This window comes from Fukomys damarensis, unplaced genomic scaffold, assembly GCF_012274545.1.
Source record: "Fukomys damarensis isolate Sample0158 unplaced genomic scaffold, DMR_v1.0_HiC HiC_scaffold_3, whole genome shotgun sequence".
NCBI classification, from domain to species: Eukaryota; Metazoa; Chordata; class Mammalia; order Rodentia; family Bathyergidae; genus Fukomys; species Fukomys damarensis.
In genome coordinates, this window is record NW_022900915.1 from 44,275,242 (window position 1) to 44,293,555 (window position 18,314).

An 18,314-nucleotide genomic window follows, 5' to 3' on the forward strand; every position below is an offset into this window, starting at 1 on the left:
GTAGACATCTTCCAGAGTCACCTGTCTCCTCAGCCGGTAGCCTGTTTTGGATTATATGCAGATGTCCCCACAGCCGAAGGGGCTCAGAGGTGGGGCCTGAGATCCGACTGGACTATGGGGACCTGCTGCCGACTTAGTGTTGGGAGGGGGGCCTGTGGGGCCTGACCCAGAGCCTCTCCTCTCTGCTTCCTGTTCTCCATGAGGTGAGCAGCTTTCCTCCGCCAGACCCTTCCATCACCCTCCTGCCTTGCAGCCAGGTGACTATGGATAGCGACTGTGAGCCAAAATAAACCTTACCTCCTCTAGGTTGTGGGTGTTGAGTATTTGTCTTGGTGACAAGTGACTCAGAGATGGCAACAGCAACATAGTAATCATCATCATCATCATCAATTTTCCTTCTTTTAGTCTTTTGAGACATGGTCTCACCATGTTGTCCAGGCTTGCCTCGGTCCTGGGCTTCACGGCTTCTCCAGCCTCTCCTCCCTAGTAGCTGGGACTACATGTGCATTCCTGGGCCTAGTTCAAAACAAACAGGACCCCATTTGGTAGGAAATCATAATTCTTAGTTGACTAGCATTTGAGTTTACAGTTTGCATTTCTGTTCTTTAGGCACAGCACCTCCCACTGCTTCATAAAAGCTCTTAGAAGACAGATTCCGAGGCCGAGCCTCCTTCCCTTCCCTTCCTTCTTCTCCAGGTAAAAACCCTGCACTCCTCCCTCTCCCCATGCTCACATGACTCCTTTTCCTTCTTCCTCTTTACCCTTTCCTCCGTCTCCAGTCCTCCCTCCTTGTGCTGCTGCCCTAGTCCTGGCCCTCACCATTCGCTTTCCGAACCCGTGCTCGACTGGTTTCCCCAGCCAGCGTGCTCACTCTGCCGACACTAGACACTCTCGCGTGGACACAGCTTGCAGACCGCCCTGCTAGGAGACAGCCCACCTGGGGAGAGAGTGTGGCCCCAGCCCACCGGGCTCCCTCATCCGCAGTCCCTTCCCGGCTGGGGATCCTGCTCGTCTTCCATGGCCAGCTCAGTGCTCCCTCCCTGCGTGCCCCGGGCTTGCCCCACAGGTGGTGTCAGCCAATGTGCAGCTTGGCTCTGGCGTCTCCCTGCTGGGCGGAGCCACTTGGGAAAGGTGTGCCCGCTCTGTGCCTGGCCTGGGTGAGGCGCCTGCCCCCTTCCCTGCCGGCTCGCACCAGACCCCAGCAGACTCCAGGGTGACTGGTGCCCGCACAGAAGGGTTCTGGGTACACAGAGCGGGTGATGGCAGGGCAGGGTGACCGGTGTGGACACAGGACAAGGAGCCAGAGCTCCCTTGGATCCTGCTGCCCCGGACCTGACTGCCAGGTCTTCTGGGAATCTCCGACTTCTATGGAAACACTGTCTTCAGCCCCACGCTTCTGATCTGTCTTTTCAACGCTTAACTATTCTTGAGTGTTCACGAGTGTTTGACGCTAAGCCAGGGAGGCTCACATCTTAAAGATGTGAGAGCCACCGGCCGTTTTCTGTGTATTCGCTGGGCCCTCGACTTGCCTTACAACAGGAGAAAAAAACCCAAAGAACCAAGACTGCAGCTCCATCAAACAAGGAAACTAACAAACTGCTCCAATTACTTTACATAATTTCCCAGAAGATAAGTAAATGTGCCTTTGGGTTAATTAGCAACTGCATCTCTCACAGGACCAAGGACTACTGTGTTTTTGAGCAGGTCTGAATTTTGGAACACTCAAATCTCACCTAGGGCCTGTGCTGCTGGGTGTGGGAGGCATTCAGAGATTGCAGAATCTTAACACCAACACTCCAGACTCAGCCTGGAGGTGGTACCCAACCACACACCGTTTAGTTACTCACACCGCCTGCACATATAAACACATGCAGCTACACAGCAACAGCAGGATACCGTATGCTTTTTTTTTTTTTCTTATGGAAGGAGAGAGAAAGAATAGAAAGAAGTTTTATGTATTTATTTACTGTTTGTTTTTTTCAGACAGGGTCTTGCTTTGTAGCGTAGGCTTGCCTGGAACTCATGGCAATCCTCCTGCCTCAGCTTCCCCAGTGCTGGGATTATAGGCATGAGCCACACCTGGCTCATAATGCTTTTTTATAGTGTGTAATGACACATTTTAGCTCTTTCCATAGTAGCCTATATTTTGATGCACCAGTCTTTAAAACATCATAGAAAACTGGTGTGTCTACTTACACAGTGAAATGTAAGCCTGATGTTTTCTTTTGCCTACCCACGTGTCAAAATCACCAGGCTGAGAATAAGATGGAGAGTGTTCATCCAGAAACAGTGCCACAGCCCTGTCCCAGGCCGCGGCGTGCCCAGCCCTCTGCAGGCCCTCAGACTTCTCGGGCCACGGACCCTTTGGGCTCTCGCTGAGCTCACACGTGGGGCCTCACACTTCGGACTCCGGAGCTGCTCTTCTGCACAGCACCTTTAACACTCACCTCGCTGCTCAGTCTCGGTAGTGCAACACTTAGCGCTGGATGGTAAGTGCACTGTACGGTTCTACCGTTATTTAGCGATTTTCTTGTTGCTGATGGAAATTCGGTTGCTTCTAGTTTTCAGGGAAGAATACAGCTGCTAAGAACATTCCTGTTAAAATCTTTTTATGGGCACACTTGAGCTTTTTTCTCCTGATTATAAGCTTATAGACATGGTAGCGCACAGCTGTAATCCCAGCACCTGGGAAGCTGAGGCAGGAGAATTGCTGAGAGTTCGAGGCCAGCATGAACTACACAGTGAGACCCTGCCTCAAAACAAAACAAAAAAATATGAATATCATCAAGAGTAGACTAATTAAGAGTAATTTCTTCTGGACAAACTTTATTTAAAATTTTATTAAAACGTAATTCACTTATCATTTATTAATTGAAGTCATTTTATGAAAGCAAGGTATGGTCACTGTAAAAAACTTAAAAGTGTTTTTACTATAGTTCTAAATTATTTTTATGGCAGTTAAGAATTTTTTTTTTTTTAATAAAATTGCCCTTTGGCCTTTGGCAAACAACCACAGAAAAGTTTTAGGTGTTGTTCAGCAAAGCGCTCTGCACTCCACTCCAGATGAATTTTCAAGTGGGAAGTGAGGCTCCCCTCGTCTGTCTGTCCCACTGGGGATCGCAGTGCTCACGACAAGAGGATCGACCGGTCAGGTGATGGATCACATGACACGAGAGTTCACAACTGAGGTCACCACTGATGCAGGCCTCACAGCCACTGCGCCAGCCAGTTCTCACACCCCCTGCTGAATAAGTGAGCCTTAGCTGACGGGGCAGAAGACGTCCCCAAGTCCAAGGCGAGGCACAGCTGTATAGAAAGTGTCTGAGTTCAGAACCGAAGCTCTTTTCTCTACATAAAACCAATTTATTCCCTGGGAGAAAAGTGGCGGGTGAACAAAAGTAAACTTCATACCTCGGACATTCCCTGGTAGTTCCTGTCCTTATAAAGCAGAGAAGCCTTGTTCAGGCCATGCCGGGCAGGACAAAGGACACAGATTCCCTGAGGAGATGGCTCCTCTGAGTTGTCCTGACTCTGCCTCGCCAGCCCTTCTTCTCTGGTCCTCCTTCCAAACACGGCCAGGCCCAGGAGGGCCGGTATCCAACAGGAAGCAGGCGGTGAGCATCTCCTCAGTGCACAAAGCATAAACCAGTGATCACAATCAATACGGCAATTAATTCAGGCCAAAGCAGAGAAGGATATGAAACCAAAGCAAGCAGTAATTACAACAATCTTCTTAGAGATTAACGGTGATTCCGATGGCTTGTTTAAATTCACGGTTTTGTGGTTCCGAAATGTCATAAAAAACTTGCTTTTTATCAAAATGGTCTCTAATGTAAAGTAAATCTTCAGTGGAATAGTTATCACCCTTTCCAGTCCAAATGGTCAGGCTGTACCTATAATAAAATGAAACAGAACTATCCAGTTAAGAATGAGAGATCGGAAACAACAATTCTAAAAATACTCTCATTTGCCTCTAAACCAAAGGTACCTGGATAAAATGGCGTAACTATATTTCCTATTTCACTGCTTTATTAGCATCAAAAATATCCACAGAGCTATTGTCTCGCTGCCTAGCTGCCCTCTGTGAATGGAGTGGTAGTAGAAACCCAGAGGGTCCCCAAATGGCTCAGATTTGGAAAGGAAGAGAGGAGCCCACACATCAAGGAGGTGTCCCCTCCGGAGAAGGTGGCTGGGCCTGGGCTTGCCCATTGTGGGGTCAGAGCTTGAAAATGCGGGGTGCAAGAGGCTGAAGAGAAGTGGGAGTGTGGCAGTGACCTTCACAACATGACACGTGCGATGACCTGCGGTGGCCCTGCTGTCCCTAGGGGTAGTTTTTGTGAGATACGAGAACGCCAGGAGATGTCTAAGCACAGCATACAGAATAAATTTACATCCATTTCTGCAGTTAAACAACAGCACATGCGAGTCTTACACTGCATGAACCTGCCCAGCATCAAAGCCTTCTTTCCACAATACACTTCGTCCCTTCCAACAATCCCACCTATTCTGCATCTCAAAAATGCAAAGCCAAGGAAGTTTCATACCCATTTCCCCATCTGGGAAGTTTGCTGCACTCAGAGTGACAGGAGACGGCTGTGAGCTCAAGTCCTCAGGTCGGTGACCGCTTTGGGACTGCGCCAAAGGCAGTGCTGTGATAGACGGGTCAGGGCTGTGAGCCACAGCGGGAACCGCAGGCAAGGAAGAGCGAAAAGGAGCTCCCAAGCCTGTGCCTTAGTTTCCCCAGCACCCTGGTGACAGCCTTAGGAGGAGACAGACAGGATGGCCTCAGTGAAGGGGACAGCTTCCCAGGGCTGTGTTCGGCTAAGCCAAAATGGGAAAACAAAACTGCTGAAGGGGATCTAAAAGTGTTCTGGCTCAAGTCAGCTCTGGGGCTTCCTTGGCAAACCTACCTTTATTGTGGGAAGATATACATGCACATAACATATACAACACAGAGACACACAAGATACACAAAACACATGATACATAGACACACACGATACATGAAATGTAACGGAGGATCCTAACAGATGATTTTAAAGCGAATGCCAGTGTGACCAACCCAAAGCAGGAGCGGTCCTGCCAGCCACCTCTGAAAAAGCCCCACCTATGACTGCATGAGGTTTTGGGGGACATCTAGACACAGCCATACATTCTGCCCCTGGGCCCCCAGAGACTCATGCACAACCCTTATGTAAAAGGTATTCAGCCCATCTCTAAGAGTTGTCAAAAGCCTAACAGTTTCAGCATTGCTAAAAAGTCCAAGTTCAGTTTCCTCTGAGACTTAAGGAGCAAGCCCCTGTACAAATGAAAAGGAAGTTAAACACTTCCAACATTCAATGGTACAACATAGACATTTCTATTCCAAAAGGTACAAAGAAGGGGATAGAAAGGAATGAGACTAGAGCAGGTCCAAAATCCTACAGTGCAAACATTAAACCCCATAGTTCCATGTCCAGCATTCCCGGCAATCTGTGGCAAGATGTAAACTCCACAGGGCTTGGGTAGCTCTGTCCCTACAGCACTCACGGTGGTTGTAGCTGCCATAGATTCTCTCTTTGACTGGCTCTGCTCCCTTCTTGCAGCTTTCCTCAGATGATCCACGTTCCTGGTTTCTACAAACGTCTGGGGTCTCCACTGTATCTGTGGCTTCACACTCAGCCTCACACACTGCCCTCTCTCTGGCACCCTGCCTGGCCTCCCAGGCCTTCTTCTGAAGTCTGGGTGGAAGCCTTCCTGATCCCTACAACGCTTGCATTGTGCATGACCTAAGTCCAGCACCACGTGGATGACACCAGGGTCTGCCACCAGCTGGAGCAGTGGCCAGGCTTCCTTGTCTCTTGGCTGTAGGGGTCCAGTGCCTGGATCGCTGAGCACTCTGGGGCTCTCTTCTCAAATAAAACCTTTCACTGTTTTTTTGGTACCGGGGTCAAACTCAGGACCTTGAGCTTGCAAGGCAGGCAGCAGAACCACTGAGCTAAATCCCAGGCCCCAAAACCTTTCATGTTTGCAACTCTGAGGTTGCAAAGGCTGGAGTCCTGATGGTTCTTGCGTTGTCCTCAGGCCATCTTTTCTGTTGTCTTCTTCTGAAATACTTGGGTTTTTCCTGCTAGTCTTTTCAGAAACCAATTTCTCCTCTATTCCACCTTTGCAGGCCACAACTTCACTGGAGCTTTCTTTCTGGCCAAATCAAAACATTTAAAATCACTGTGCTAGGCTTTGTGCTCTTGGTTCTCAATATAAATGTGGATAAAAGCTCCTAGTAGCAGCTATGCCATGGCCCCAACATTAAACTGCCTAGAAATTTATTCTGCAAGATTAATTAGTACACCACTCTTAAACTTAGTCTCAGGCAAAATCTCTAGACAGGAGCAAAATGCAGACAAACTTTCAGACAAGGTACAACATACATGTTCTAGATTCCAACAGCCAATGCAGTCCTTTCCAACAGAAACCTCCTGAGTCTGGTACTTACCACTAGTATTTCTATCAGGATTCTGGTCTCCTGAGCTCCAACCAGAATCTCCCATGACGCATAGCCTCAGGCATTCCGGGGCTTTTTTGGCTGCCATCTCCAAACCTCTCTAAACTCTTCCCACAAGCCAATTCCAAAGGCTCTTGAACCAAATGGTCAGTCACAGAAACAACCCCACTCCTGGTACCAAATTCTAACATAGTCACTTTTCTCATTACTGAGAAAAATACTTGACACCCATAGTTAAAGGAGAAAAGGTTTATTTAGCTCATAGTTTGTAGAAAGTTTCTGCTCATAGTTGGCTGGCTCCAAGGCAGAATGGCATGACAGAGGGGCATCACACAGCAAAAATAGTTCATAGGCAGAAAACAGCAAAAGTGGCAATAGAAAGTCCAAGTGACCAGCGACAAGCCTGTCTGTCCCTTATATCTTCTCCAGGGTAGCACTCACATCCTTAATCCTAGTGCCCTTAACCTTAGCATTACACCATGAATCAATCTGAACATCACACACTCTAGATCCAGCCACCTCTGAAAAGCCCCACCTATGGCCTCATGAGGTTTGGGGGACATCTAGATACAAGCTATAACAGATGACAACATTTACTGGGCATCTTATACGTGCCAATGGTTCTGTGCAGAATCAGGTGGGAGACACGGTGTTGTCAGTGCAGGTTCAACCAGATACCGTGACTTGGGGAGGGTTTGTGCACACACACGGTCAGTTCTCTCCCTCTATTTCTTTCTCACACATTGTTCTTGAATGATCTGTCTCTTACATACACATGCACACCCTAGCTGTCAGACTAACACATACCTGTCTGACCTCTTTAGCAGCCAGAGTAACTGGGGACAGGACTGTCTGACCAATGCCGCCCGGACAGGGAAGGTCACAGGCTGACTCAGGCCATCACATATGAATTCCATCTCTCTCACCATCGCCCAACTGTACCCTAAAAGGAGAAGGAAGAAATTTAAGTTTCTTACTGGATTCTGGAAAAATCAATTAAAATACTTAATTACCTATGAATAGGTAAATCTATAGATAATGTAGGGGGAAATTTAGAGACAATTTTTTTGTCTGTTTGTTTTGTTTTGTTTTGTACCAGGGATTGAACTTGGGTCCCTGCGCTTGCAAGGCAGGCCACCGAACCGCTGAGCTAAATCCCCAGCCCCAATTTACAGACAGTTAATGAAAACTTTCACTTAGATTCAGAGTGAATTAAAAGACTGCTTAAGGCTAGAAAATAATTTGAGTTCAAAATGTAGATTAAAAATTCATGCCCAGCAGACATGGTGGTACATGCCTGTGATCCTAGCACTTGAGAGACTGATGCAGGAGGATCACCAGTTCAAAGCCTAGGGCTCGGGGTCTAGCTCAGTGGTTCCGCCACCTGCCTTGCAAGCTCAAGGCCCCGAGTTCGATCCCCAGTAACAAAAAACAGACAAACAGACCAGTTCAAGGTTTGTTATAGTGAGATCCTGTTTTAAAAACTAAGAATAGCAGCAAAAAACATGCCCTACTAGGGCTAGGGGTGTAGCACAGTAGTATAGCATACAGTTAGCAGGCACGAGGCCCTGGGTTCAGTCCCCAGCACATAAAAAAGAAAAAGGTTTTAATCTCACCAATGCAAAGACACAAATTTGACACTATTTTAATTTATTTTAAATATTCTAAGGCTTATCTTTTAGGCACAACTAGGTCATTAATATTCTTCTTGTTTTGTTCATTTATTTATTCATTTGTGGTACTGAGGGTTGAAACCAGGGCCTATGAACTGAGTTACATTTGAATCCTTTTTTAAGACACAATCTCACTAAGTCTCTAAGGTGCCTAGAATGGACTTGAACTTGTAATCTTCCTGACTCAGCCTCTCAGAGTATTAAGATTACAGGTGTGCACCACATCTGGCCCTAATATTCTTTATAAGCCAAAACTTTCTATTTATGTTAACTAAATTTTCTTTCCAAGAAAAGGAGGTTGCTAGATATTTACTAGTTGTGTAAGTGATAATTAACTTCAGTTTTCTTTTTGGCTAGTCCAAATTACTTACACATTTTACCGACGTAGAAGCAGTAGTAATGCTGACTTTATAAATCATGTTAAAACATGCAGAAAATAAACTTGCCTATTCATAAACAGCATTGGAAAGAAAAATTTTTAAAAATCAGACAACATTCTATCAGAAGTTAGGTTGTAAAGTACAGACAGGTAAGGAACGTTTATGGAAATTCTAAGTGGATATGGTAGTTTAGCAGCTACATTTCCGATAAACAGGAATTCTCTTTTTCTTTAAAATTTAGGAAACGGTATTTCTATTATTAGAAGGAGCGATTACCTACAGGAGCTAAACCTCCGCAACTATAAATCTACAAACACTTGATTTTAAAAATTGCAGAACGAGAAGAGAGGGAGGGAAAGCCAGAGTTGCTGATGATGAGGGGAGGCCAAGGTTGGCCCTGCAGCGCCTGTGGGCTGAGGCCAGTGAGGAGGTGCTAGGCGCTTCCTCCTTTACCCTCCTCATTTGTAGTCACATGCTAGGTCCTCCAATGACAGGGACAGAAGGAGCTGAACGATGGAGCTGGGTTAAAGGGCGCTGCTCCTCGGGCTCCATCCAGTCAGTCCTGGCTGGCAAGGCCGCAGCCTTAACAGCACTTCTCACTGAACATGACGTCTGGGGCGGGCATACTCTGGGGAGCACCTGCGTCTGAGCGCAAGGCTCTCGGTCCCATCGCCAGTGTGGCCAAAGAGAAAAGAATCACAAACAAGAGATGGACAGCAGGAGACAGGGAGATGGATCTTTTGCATATGGGAAGGGACCGAGAGGTGGAGGGAGGGGAGGGGAGAGGCTGAAAGACATGAAGATGCGTTCTGTGCATGCACCAAGGTCCCCATGACTGCCATTACTGTGTACTGCAAAGATGTACGAGTGAAATATTAAATAAACATTAATAGCAAATGAGTAAAAAGTGAATGCTCCGAAACCACAGGATAAAAGCTGGCATCTCACAGCCCCTAGACGCCCGTCAGCTGACCCTCTCCATCCTGGACAGAGGTCCAGTGCATCGTGACCTCTGGCTGCTGACCTGGAAGTGACCGCCTGGGACACGTGGGGAACTAGAGAGAATGGGGCCGAGGACTCAGCCACGAAGAGCAGCTGCAGTCAAGCCCACCATGGGAGACCCGCATGGAAGGAGGGGACCACGCCTGCTGTCCACCGTCCTGTGTGGCCAGCAAGGACAGTGTCCAGTGCAGAGCATGTCTCCCTCAGTGCGCTCCCCACTTCTGCTTCAGGCTGCCTGGGAAATGTCCCCGACCTTCTTCTGAGGTATGGAGGAAGCTAGCCCGGAACGTGAGCTCAGGATGGTCTGGGCCCCTCTGTCCTTTGCGACATTACCCCAGAAGCTGGTGACAGAGGGCACCACCAGTGTCCACCTCAAACAACGGAAAGAGCCCGGGCACACACAGAAGCTGCGATTTTGGGGAATGTGCTTTGGCTTTGTATCAGAGACGTTATTTTCATAACCAGAGGCTACTTTACTCTGACCGGCGACAGAGTCAACGTTAGGGCAATCACCTTCATTGGCATTCTCGGGATGCCATCCCGTCGTCCAGCCCAGGGACAGCGTCACTGCTGGAAAGAAGGATGTCACAGTGTCTATAAAGGGCTTTGCATCCACGACGCTGCTGCTTCCACTCGGACCAGGGAGAACATCAGCGTTAATCCACACGGGACGCTGCCAGTGACCTCTCACCGCGTCCAGGAGGACCATGGCGGGCTCCACCGCTGCCAGGCTGGGGACACAGTCCATGGTCAGTGGGACACAGTACGACACCTCAACGATTCAGGGTTCTCAAGTTGATAACAAATAAAATAACAGCAGCTGAGCTCAACATCCAAGATCACACAGCAGCAGAAGGGGACTTAGGGTCTGCGAAGGGTGAGTGACGCCACTACCAGGGACTGGGCAGGGGCCTTGAGTCCCACATCAGGGTCACTGAGGGGGACAATTAGGAGGAGACATGCAGCCAGGACCACAAACCGAGCACCCTCACAACCTTTGAGTTTGCCCCCGGAAAATCCCCACCGCCCGGGCCTGCACGCCTGATACACCCAGGAGCTCACAAGGAAAGAGACCTTCATTCCCTCTGGATATCTGTGGGAGCCTTTGGAGGCACAAACTCATTTCTAAAATGGGCCGTGAGGCATAAAGCCATATGTCCTTACAGCTTTCATAAAATGCACTTTTTCTTGTATTGTAAGCACTGTTTTTGGAATCTAGAGACAAGGATATTCAGTTATTTTAAATTGCAAAGCAGCTTCTTCTAGTTCCTTTTCTCTTTTTTCCTCTAGCTGATAGCTACAGACATCAGAACAAGAAGGTTTCAATCAGCCTACATCGTTCTTACTTTTTAAACAACTGTCCCTAGCTCTTCTGGTCAGCTTCCCTACTTACAATTCTGTCCTCCAGAGCTCTAAGACGAGCCTTCTGCTGCCTAGGCACCTGCAGTGAAGGCTTCGAAAAGTGGGACCCTCTCCTTCGGAGAGTGCACAGCCTGGGGCCTTCCTCTCCCGCCCACAGGAGACACGATGACACCTCCAGCCCTTGTTTCCTGCACACTCTGCCCCTCCCCCCTCCATCCAGCTGCAGGCCCAGCATGGTGGACTCAGCCCTGCTGCCCGGCCTTCGGGCCTTGACCTGGACACTGCCACTTCTGTCTGAGATGCCTCCCAGACCTGTGCTGTATCAAGGCTGGTAGAACCACGATTCTGACTCACGTGGAACCACAGAAGACCCAGAAGAGCCACAGGAGTGCTGAGCTACTTGACTCCAAGCCTTGACTTGACTTGACTTGACGTGAAGCCAGCCTGGGCTACGTAGTGAGCTCAAGGCCAGCCTGGCATACAGACTGTAGTGAGTCTCTGTCTCAAAAAACAAACACTAAAACAAAGGAACAAAAAGGCTGAGACTCAACTGCCTGATACTGACTAGCCCAGCCTACTTTCCTATGAATTTTGTTTAGAAAAGAGAGATGACCTAACAAAAATTATACTTCAAATAGTAATAAATCACTTAAGATTATATTTAGGGGAGAAAAGTTCTTTGCTAAAACTCTAGAGGTGGTTAAAACTCCAGGTAAAGTGTTAAATCACTATTTATTACTTACTACACATACACTAAAGAAAATAACTTAAAAGCTCAACCCCAGAAGGGCCAGAGCCTGATGCAGGTGGGCAGCAGCGCTGTGGCTGAGAGCAGGTGGCAGGTGGCTTCCGCTGCCAGCTGTGTAGCCCAGGCTGCTGCCCCCACCTCTGATGCCTCATCTGGGGCACCGAGACCTGGTGCCGAACCCTCAGGAGGGTCGGGAGGAGTGAATGAAATTCACTGTGATGCTCTCACAACTATCTTTCATCGCTATTAGTTTATGCCCATCCTCTTTAAATGTTATGATTTAAAAAAAAAACAAAAAACTGTAAAATCTATCTTTATTGGCCTGGCCCTCTTGTGGCAGTGCTTAACATTTAAGAATAAACAAGCTCGTCTGTGAGAAGCCCAAGAATACATCCTGGGGAACGATTCAGGGTCCATGAACAGAGAAATGGATCAAGAAAATGTGTTTTGTTGTTTGTTTTTTTAAAACACACAATAGAGCACTACTGTGCCATAAAGCGGGATAAATTTAAGTCACTTGTAGGAAAACAGATGCACCTTGAGACCATAGTGTTGAGTGAAATAAATCAGAAACACAGTTTAAAGATTACATGGGCTCTTTTACATGAGAAACCCAAAGTATAAATAAAAATCAAAATAACAGATCATAGGAAGCAGGAAGACAGATCTTCTGTAAATGGGCAGGAGACCAAGGGCTGGAGAGAGGGGTAAGGGAAAGGACAGGAAGGGGTCAGAGACAGAATGAAGATGTGTTCTGTCCATGCACCAGCCCCACACTGAATGTGATCACTACAAACTGAAACAGGGACTCATAAAAATAACTCATAATGAATCTATGAAAGTCCAGGAGAGCTGAACTCAAATCGCCAGTGTTAAGGCCAAATGCTGCGTTCCCCCCACAGAGAGGGCTCGGCTCAGGAGACCCAGGGCCCCGCTGGCATGTGGCACCGCTCTAGCACTAACGGCCTTGTTGGTCACGCAGGGGTGAGCCCAGCCTCCACACTGTGCTCAGACCCGGCTCTAGGCATCCACCCCTGCCCGGCAGAGGGGTGGAGTGAGGGGCACGATCGGCCCCAGGCACAAGGCTAGTCATCTCAGTCCTGCAGGATTTCCAAACCCTTGTACTTCTTGAGGCAATTCCATTTGAAAATATATCGGAGATGAGGCTGGTGATCCCCACTCCTGGCGTTCTGCGGCAGCGGCCTCCGGGGGGGCCCCGGGGGTGGTTTCCTAGGGTCACAGGCCGTGCCCAGAAGTGAGGAGAGCGAGCTTTGCTGGGATGGCCACGGCCACGCGAGTGCTGTCTCATCTCACTCTTCCCTGTTAATGCTCCAGAACAGTAGGGGCCCTTGGTTACTGAAGGGCCTTATAAATATAACCTAAATCAAATCGGGCGTGCATTCACTACTTCAACAAACTTCTCCCAACTCTCTCTTTCTCAGGCAACTTTTCAGTAAAAGAATCATTTTAACTTACATCTGTCACCACAATGGTGACTAATGATAAACTCCGTTAAAAACTCACGTTAGGGCTGGGGTTTAGCTCGGTGGTGCCACCACTTGCCTCACAACTGAAACGTCCTGAGTTCAATCCCGGTACAAAAATACAAAAACAAAAACAAAAAAAACTCACTTTAGTCTCAAAGGGCTGCAAGAAACACTTCAGCAAATGGCTCTGCAGGTCTTCACTGCACTCGGCAACATCTTAGAGCACACAATTCCTTTCTGATCGGTCGGTGGGGCAGGGAGAGGTTAGTAAGCCTCACCCACAATTCTGACAGCCCAGACGCTGCGCATGCGCATACCTCTTGAAGTCCAGCTTGATGCCTTTGTCGCTGCGCTGGAGCTCGGCCAGCCAGGCCTGCAGCGTGGTGTCGCTGTGCGTGTCCGGCGGGTGCGCCATGACGGGCTGGCCAAATTCCTTTCTGATCGGTCGGTGGGGCAGGGAGAGGTTAGTAAGCCTCACCCACAATTCTGACAGCCCAGACGCTGCGCATGCGCATACCTCTTGAAGTCCAGCTTGATGCCTTTGTCGCTGCGCTGGAGCTCGGCCAGCCAGGCCTGCAGCGTGGTGTCGCTGTGCGTGTCCGGCGGGTGCGCCATGACGGGCTGGCCACATTCCGCGCCCACGCTGGCAAGCAACACGTCGGCCTCCACCATGTGGGCAGCGCCTGAGGAGATAGGAGCCGGGGTTCAGGCTGAGGAGGTGGGCGGAAGCTTCCCGACTCCTCCGGGGCCAGGAGCTCGGGCGCTCGCCGGCCAGTTTAGGCTTCTGGGATGGCAAACAGCGGTGAAATCTCCGTGGATTCCGGGCCACTGAGGCCTGAAGCCCCTGCCGCTCTCGCACATCCTCCCCAGTGCGTCAGACGTGAGGGAGCGGGGAGAGGGAGGCCTAGTGTCTGGGGATGTCTGCTGGGGATAAAGCAGGAGTAGTATTTTTATCTTCTCAACCTGGAAACCACGCTTATCTATTGCTCACGTTTGAAAGTGACGTGAAAAATGCATCTATTTGATTCCAAGCTTAGCTCCTGTGTGAGAGCCGTGGGCTCCGGGCCAGGCCTCAGCAGCAGCCGCAAATCCTCTCCAGCCCCCTCTCCCTGCCCGGGCTGCTCTGTGGCTCGCCTGAACCCGCAAAAGCAGTGGGAACGACACGGACCCAGAGTCCGTACAACCTCTGGCAGCCTCTGCTTCCGCCTGCCCGGTTACTGAAGGTGGAGAGGGCTCTGAGGAGGAGGAACATGAAGGAGGAGGAGCACGAAGACACCCGCCTGACAGTGGCCCTGAGACCAAGGACACACGGGGCAAGGGCTGACTCAGACTTCCAGGCCCGTGAGTGGCCCCTGACCTACCCCAGGGGGCTGCAGAAGGCACCACCAGAACCCACAGGATCTCGGAAAGGAGGCACTAAGCTCGAGCAGCCTGTTACACAGAGATGGCAGAGGCAGCTGTCCAGGAGTGGTGCATGGCCACAACCACCCATGAAAGGTAGGAGGCGGGGAATGTGTAGGAATCGGGACGGCAGCGCAGATTCTCCTAGGAAAGCTGCAGACATGGTGGTTCTGCTTGCTGGAGGAGTAAAACGTCCGACCCCTCACTTGTGGCACTGGCTAAGGCAGAGAGGATACCTAAGAAGCTGAGATTCGGCTAAGATGTCAGGGCGGATGCTGAAAATGCAGCCCAGTTTCTTCTACCTGCCTGTGGTAAAGAATGAGATGGAGGGCTGGAGATTTAGTTCAGTGGTGCCACCTCCACCTGCCTCGCAGTGCTGAGAGCTCTGAGAGGGGTGTCTCCTGTAGCCACAGGGCTGTTTCAAGGAATTCTAGAACAGTAAGGGTGCTGCCTCCCCCAGTGTGCACACCAAGCACCGAGACACCTCAGTGACAACTGGGTGCTGCTCTTTACTGGAGGAGTTGTTTATAGTCTGGTGTATAGAAAAGCCTACTACATTTTTTTGTCTGGCAGCAAGAATCTAACTCAGAACCTTATACTTGCCAGGCAGGTGTAGAGCCACTGAGCTACATCCTCGGCCTCTATGATTACTACATTATTTATTTATGTATTTATTTGTTGAACTGGGAACCTTGTACTTACAAGGCAGGCAGCGGAACCAATGAGCTAAATCCCTGGCCTAGCCTACTACATTTTTATGGGAGACAAAGCCATTTGGACCCAAAGGAACAGAAATAGCTCAAAAGACAAAGAGGGTTCCCACATTCTCCGGCAGGAAGCAGTCTGAGAAACCTAACGGAGCTACTTCCCAAGACACACACAAAAAGGACAACCTGCTTAGGGAAGACAAATCGAAGCCAACTCACACACACAAGAGAGCACGGTAACAAGTGTTGGCAGAGACACAGGAAAATCAGGACCCGCATCCACACTACCAGTGTGGATGTACAAAGGTGCTGCTGTTTTGGGGAAATACGACAGTTCCTCAAGTTCAACATAGTGATCGTGGCCCAGCAACTCCACTAGCCATAGCATCTAAGAGAAGTGAACACAAAACACTCATGTGGCAGCTGTATTCACAGTGGCAAAGGAATGGAAATGACACCAATGTTTCTCCACGGACGAGTGCATAAGCACAGCGTAGTGTATCCACGTGGAGAAAGATTCCACCACGAAAACGGGTGAGGGGAGGCTGGGGCGCAGCGCAAGGTGGAGCACTGGCCTGGCTAGTACGAGGCCTGGGTCCCCCCTCAGTCCTGGGAACAACGAGAAAAACAGCACCAGAACAGTGATGCGCGTTAGAACACCAGCGGACCTCGGGTACGTGCCGAGTGTGAGAGCGCAGGCACAGAAGGCCATATATGAGGGAAAGGTACAAGGGGCCACCCTGGGTCCTGATTCCGGGCCAGGATTACAAGAAATGGCACTTTTTAAAGCAGTGCAATTCAGCTGTGGCTAAAGGACACTAAGAGGTCAGTCAGGCAGGGATGAGTCCAGGTCAGGAGGGCGAGGCCCAACTCACTGCTCAGCGCTTCCTCCAGCTGTGCCCTGTGGTTGGCACCGTGGTACCAGGTGATCTCGGCGCCGTCTCCCCTTGTGATCTGGCGATTTCTCAGAAAATAGTCCAGGATGTTTTCACTCCAGCATCCTGCAGTAAAGAACGGAATCCACATGAAAAAGGCTATTGTTTTTTCAGGAGGTAAATGTTTTAAATGAAAATTTCTAGGTGTATATGTAGGATAGATTACAGGACACCAGCTTGAAATCGCACTGAGCAGGCTTTAAGATATTACTGATCTGGCGTATACTGCGGCAACTGATTAAAGTTATGAGTCACTCAAGGCCTATCTTGCTAAAGGAGTCCCCGGCTGGTGTTTAGAGAGCTCCCTGTGCCAGTGGCCACCACTGAGGTCTCCATGCTGGATGAGGTGGTGGTGTCCCTAATAGGAATTATGACTCCGCAGTCATTCTCCGAGAGCAAACGTTAGCTACGACCTGCAAGGTAACACAAGTAGCTTGAGAACTGTGACCCAACCTTCACAAGACTCCATTGTTCCTCCCTTTTACAGCCGGGCTCCTTACTGCCTCCAGTTCTGCGACTCCCTACATCTGCCTTCATGCCCCCTGCTATGTTGTATGATCACAAACACCGACTGATCCAGAGCCCGTGGTCCAGGACAGAGCTGAGATCAATTCCCAGCCCGCAAGTAATGAACTATCATTAGTTCTTTATTCCCTGTTCTCTGAATGTATGTTTCATCCCCTGCTGTAGCCTCGTCAGGCGATCAGACATCCCCTGGTGACTGTCAGGCATGGCCCACAACAGACAGCCTGATGGTATGAGGCCCATATGACAACGAAGGGCCACACCAAGGAAGCAAGGTAGCAGGCGCCACCAGACACAGCAGCTGGGGCTTATGCTTTTGTGGCAAGAATGGCTACACTGTACTCATTTCACACAACTGCCAGGTGTGTCCTCAGGCTGTGGGCGGGGTCCTAGCTTTCTGCTCCCACACCATCACGGTGCACTGTCTGCTCCACACGTCCCATCCCTTCTGGGGCAACCACTGTTTTGTTCCCCCCCTGTATACTTGAATGTTTTGAGAGTCCACATATTAAGTGAGGTCGTGTGTTTTGTTCTTTCTGTGTCTGGCTTATTTCACTCAGTGCAGTGATGTTCTCCAGGCTCATTCGGTTGTGCCTAAAGAAAGGTAAGACCTCACTCTTTTTGAGGAATGAATAAGATTCTAGTGTGTCCACATCTTTATCCCTTGTGGGTCAACACTCATCTAGTAGGTGGTCTCCACACCTCAGCTACTGTGAGTTAGGTTCACAGGGACATCTTTATGAGGGGGTGGCTGCTTTCGGGTGTATGCCAGAACAGAGACTGCTCGGTTGCGGGGGGATTAATAGAAAAGCAGAGGATGTATGGAAGGAGAATAACAAAGTAATTACAGACTTAGAAAAATACAAGATTAAGAAAACAAAACAAATATTGGCTATCAGAAACTGCCATAAAGCACTGAGGAGCTTGGTGGGGTGGCGCATGCACGTAACTGCAGCACTGGAGGCTGAGGCAGAAGGATCACTGTGACTCTGAGGCCAGCCTGGGCTACCTAGTGAGACACTGTCTCAAAGAAAAACGAAAAATAAATAAATAAAGCAAGCTGATGTTGACAGTCTGTGAATACACCAAAAACTGAATTATAGTCTTCAAATGAATAAAAATTATATGGCAATATTATTTAAAACATTCTAAATATCTACCATTTAATCCAGAAATCCCACCTCTATGAAATTTACTCCAAAAAAAGATATGCTTATATTGGGGAAATAACATTTCATACGAGAACATTTATTGCAGTATTATTTGTAATAGTGAGAGAGTGAAAATCTAAAATAAAATGTTCAGCAAAAAGAGTCACTAAATTATGGTGTATTGCTTTATGCAGCCCTTAAAAAGAATAATGTAACTTTGCGTACTGATATAAATGAAAAAATGGAAGCTGTGGGACAATAACGTAACTGTAATGGTAGGGAAAACAAAAGCAAAAGACGCGTGGGTTATAATCCCTGGCACCTGTCGAGCGTTGCTTGGCGAAAGGCCGGATGAGGGCTGCAGACAGCTCTAAGGCGCTAATCGGGCGCTGCGATGCGCGGGGAGCGCCGCGTGGGATCCAAGGTCTGCGCGGCCGGAGCGGAGTGGCCGGGCCCTGC

At 49.0% G+C, this 18,314-nt stretch overlaps 1 protein-coding gene across 3 annotated transcripts; it reads right to left on the reverse strand.

The window, feature by feature from the left end:
* Positions 1 to 262: 262 nt before the first annotated feature.
* Fam151b (family with sequence similarity 151 member B) lies at positions 263 to 16,285 on the reverse strand. 3 transcript variants are annotated; one of them, XR_784065.3, is made up of 6 exons: positions 16,120 to 16,285; positions 13,654 to 13,819; positions 10,053 to 10,270; positions 7,292 to 7,427; positions 3,412 to 3,893; positions 263 to 516 (listed from the first exon to the last, which is right to left on the reverse strand). XR_784065.3 is itself a non-coding variant. In XM_010642989.3 (5 exons), exons 1-5 carry the CDS (start codon positions 16,268 to 16,270, stop codon positions 3,734 to 3,736), a joined length of 831 nt encoding a protein of 276 aa, XP_010641291.1. In that variant the 5' UTR covers positions 16,271 to 16,285; the 3' UTR covers positions 2,041 to 3,733. The 3 variants fall into 3 exon arrangements, 1 of the variants encoding a protein (XP_010641291.1); XR_784066.3 differs by lacking the exon at positions 263 to 516 and adding an exon at positions 2,039 to 3,306; XM_010642989.3 differs by lacking the exon at positions 263 to 516 and having other exon boundaries at positions 2,041 to 3,893.
* Positions 16,286 to 18,314: the final 2,029 nt, after the last annotated feature.

Excerpts from the sequence above, each read along its gene's own strand:
- Fam151b (XM_010642989.3), bottom strand. The coding sequence starts at position 16,270 with ATGTGGATTCCGTTCTTTACTGCAGGATGCTGGAGTGAAAACATCCTG. Across the intron at positions 13,820-16,119 it reads GCTGGAGGAAGCGCTGAGCA|GCGCTGCCCACATGGTGGAG; the intron begins GTGAGTTGGGCC and ends CTATCTCCTCAG. Across the intron at positions 10,271-13,653 it reads ATCAAGCTGGACTTCAAGAG|CCTGGCAGCGGTGGAGCCCG; the intron begins GTATGCGCATGC and ends CTGTGTCCCCAG.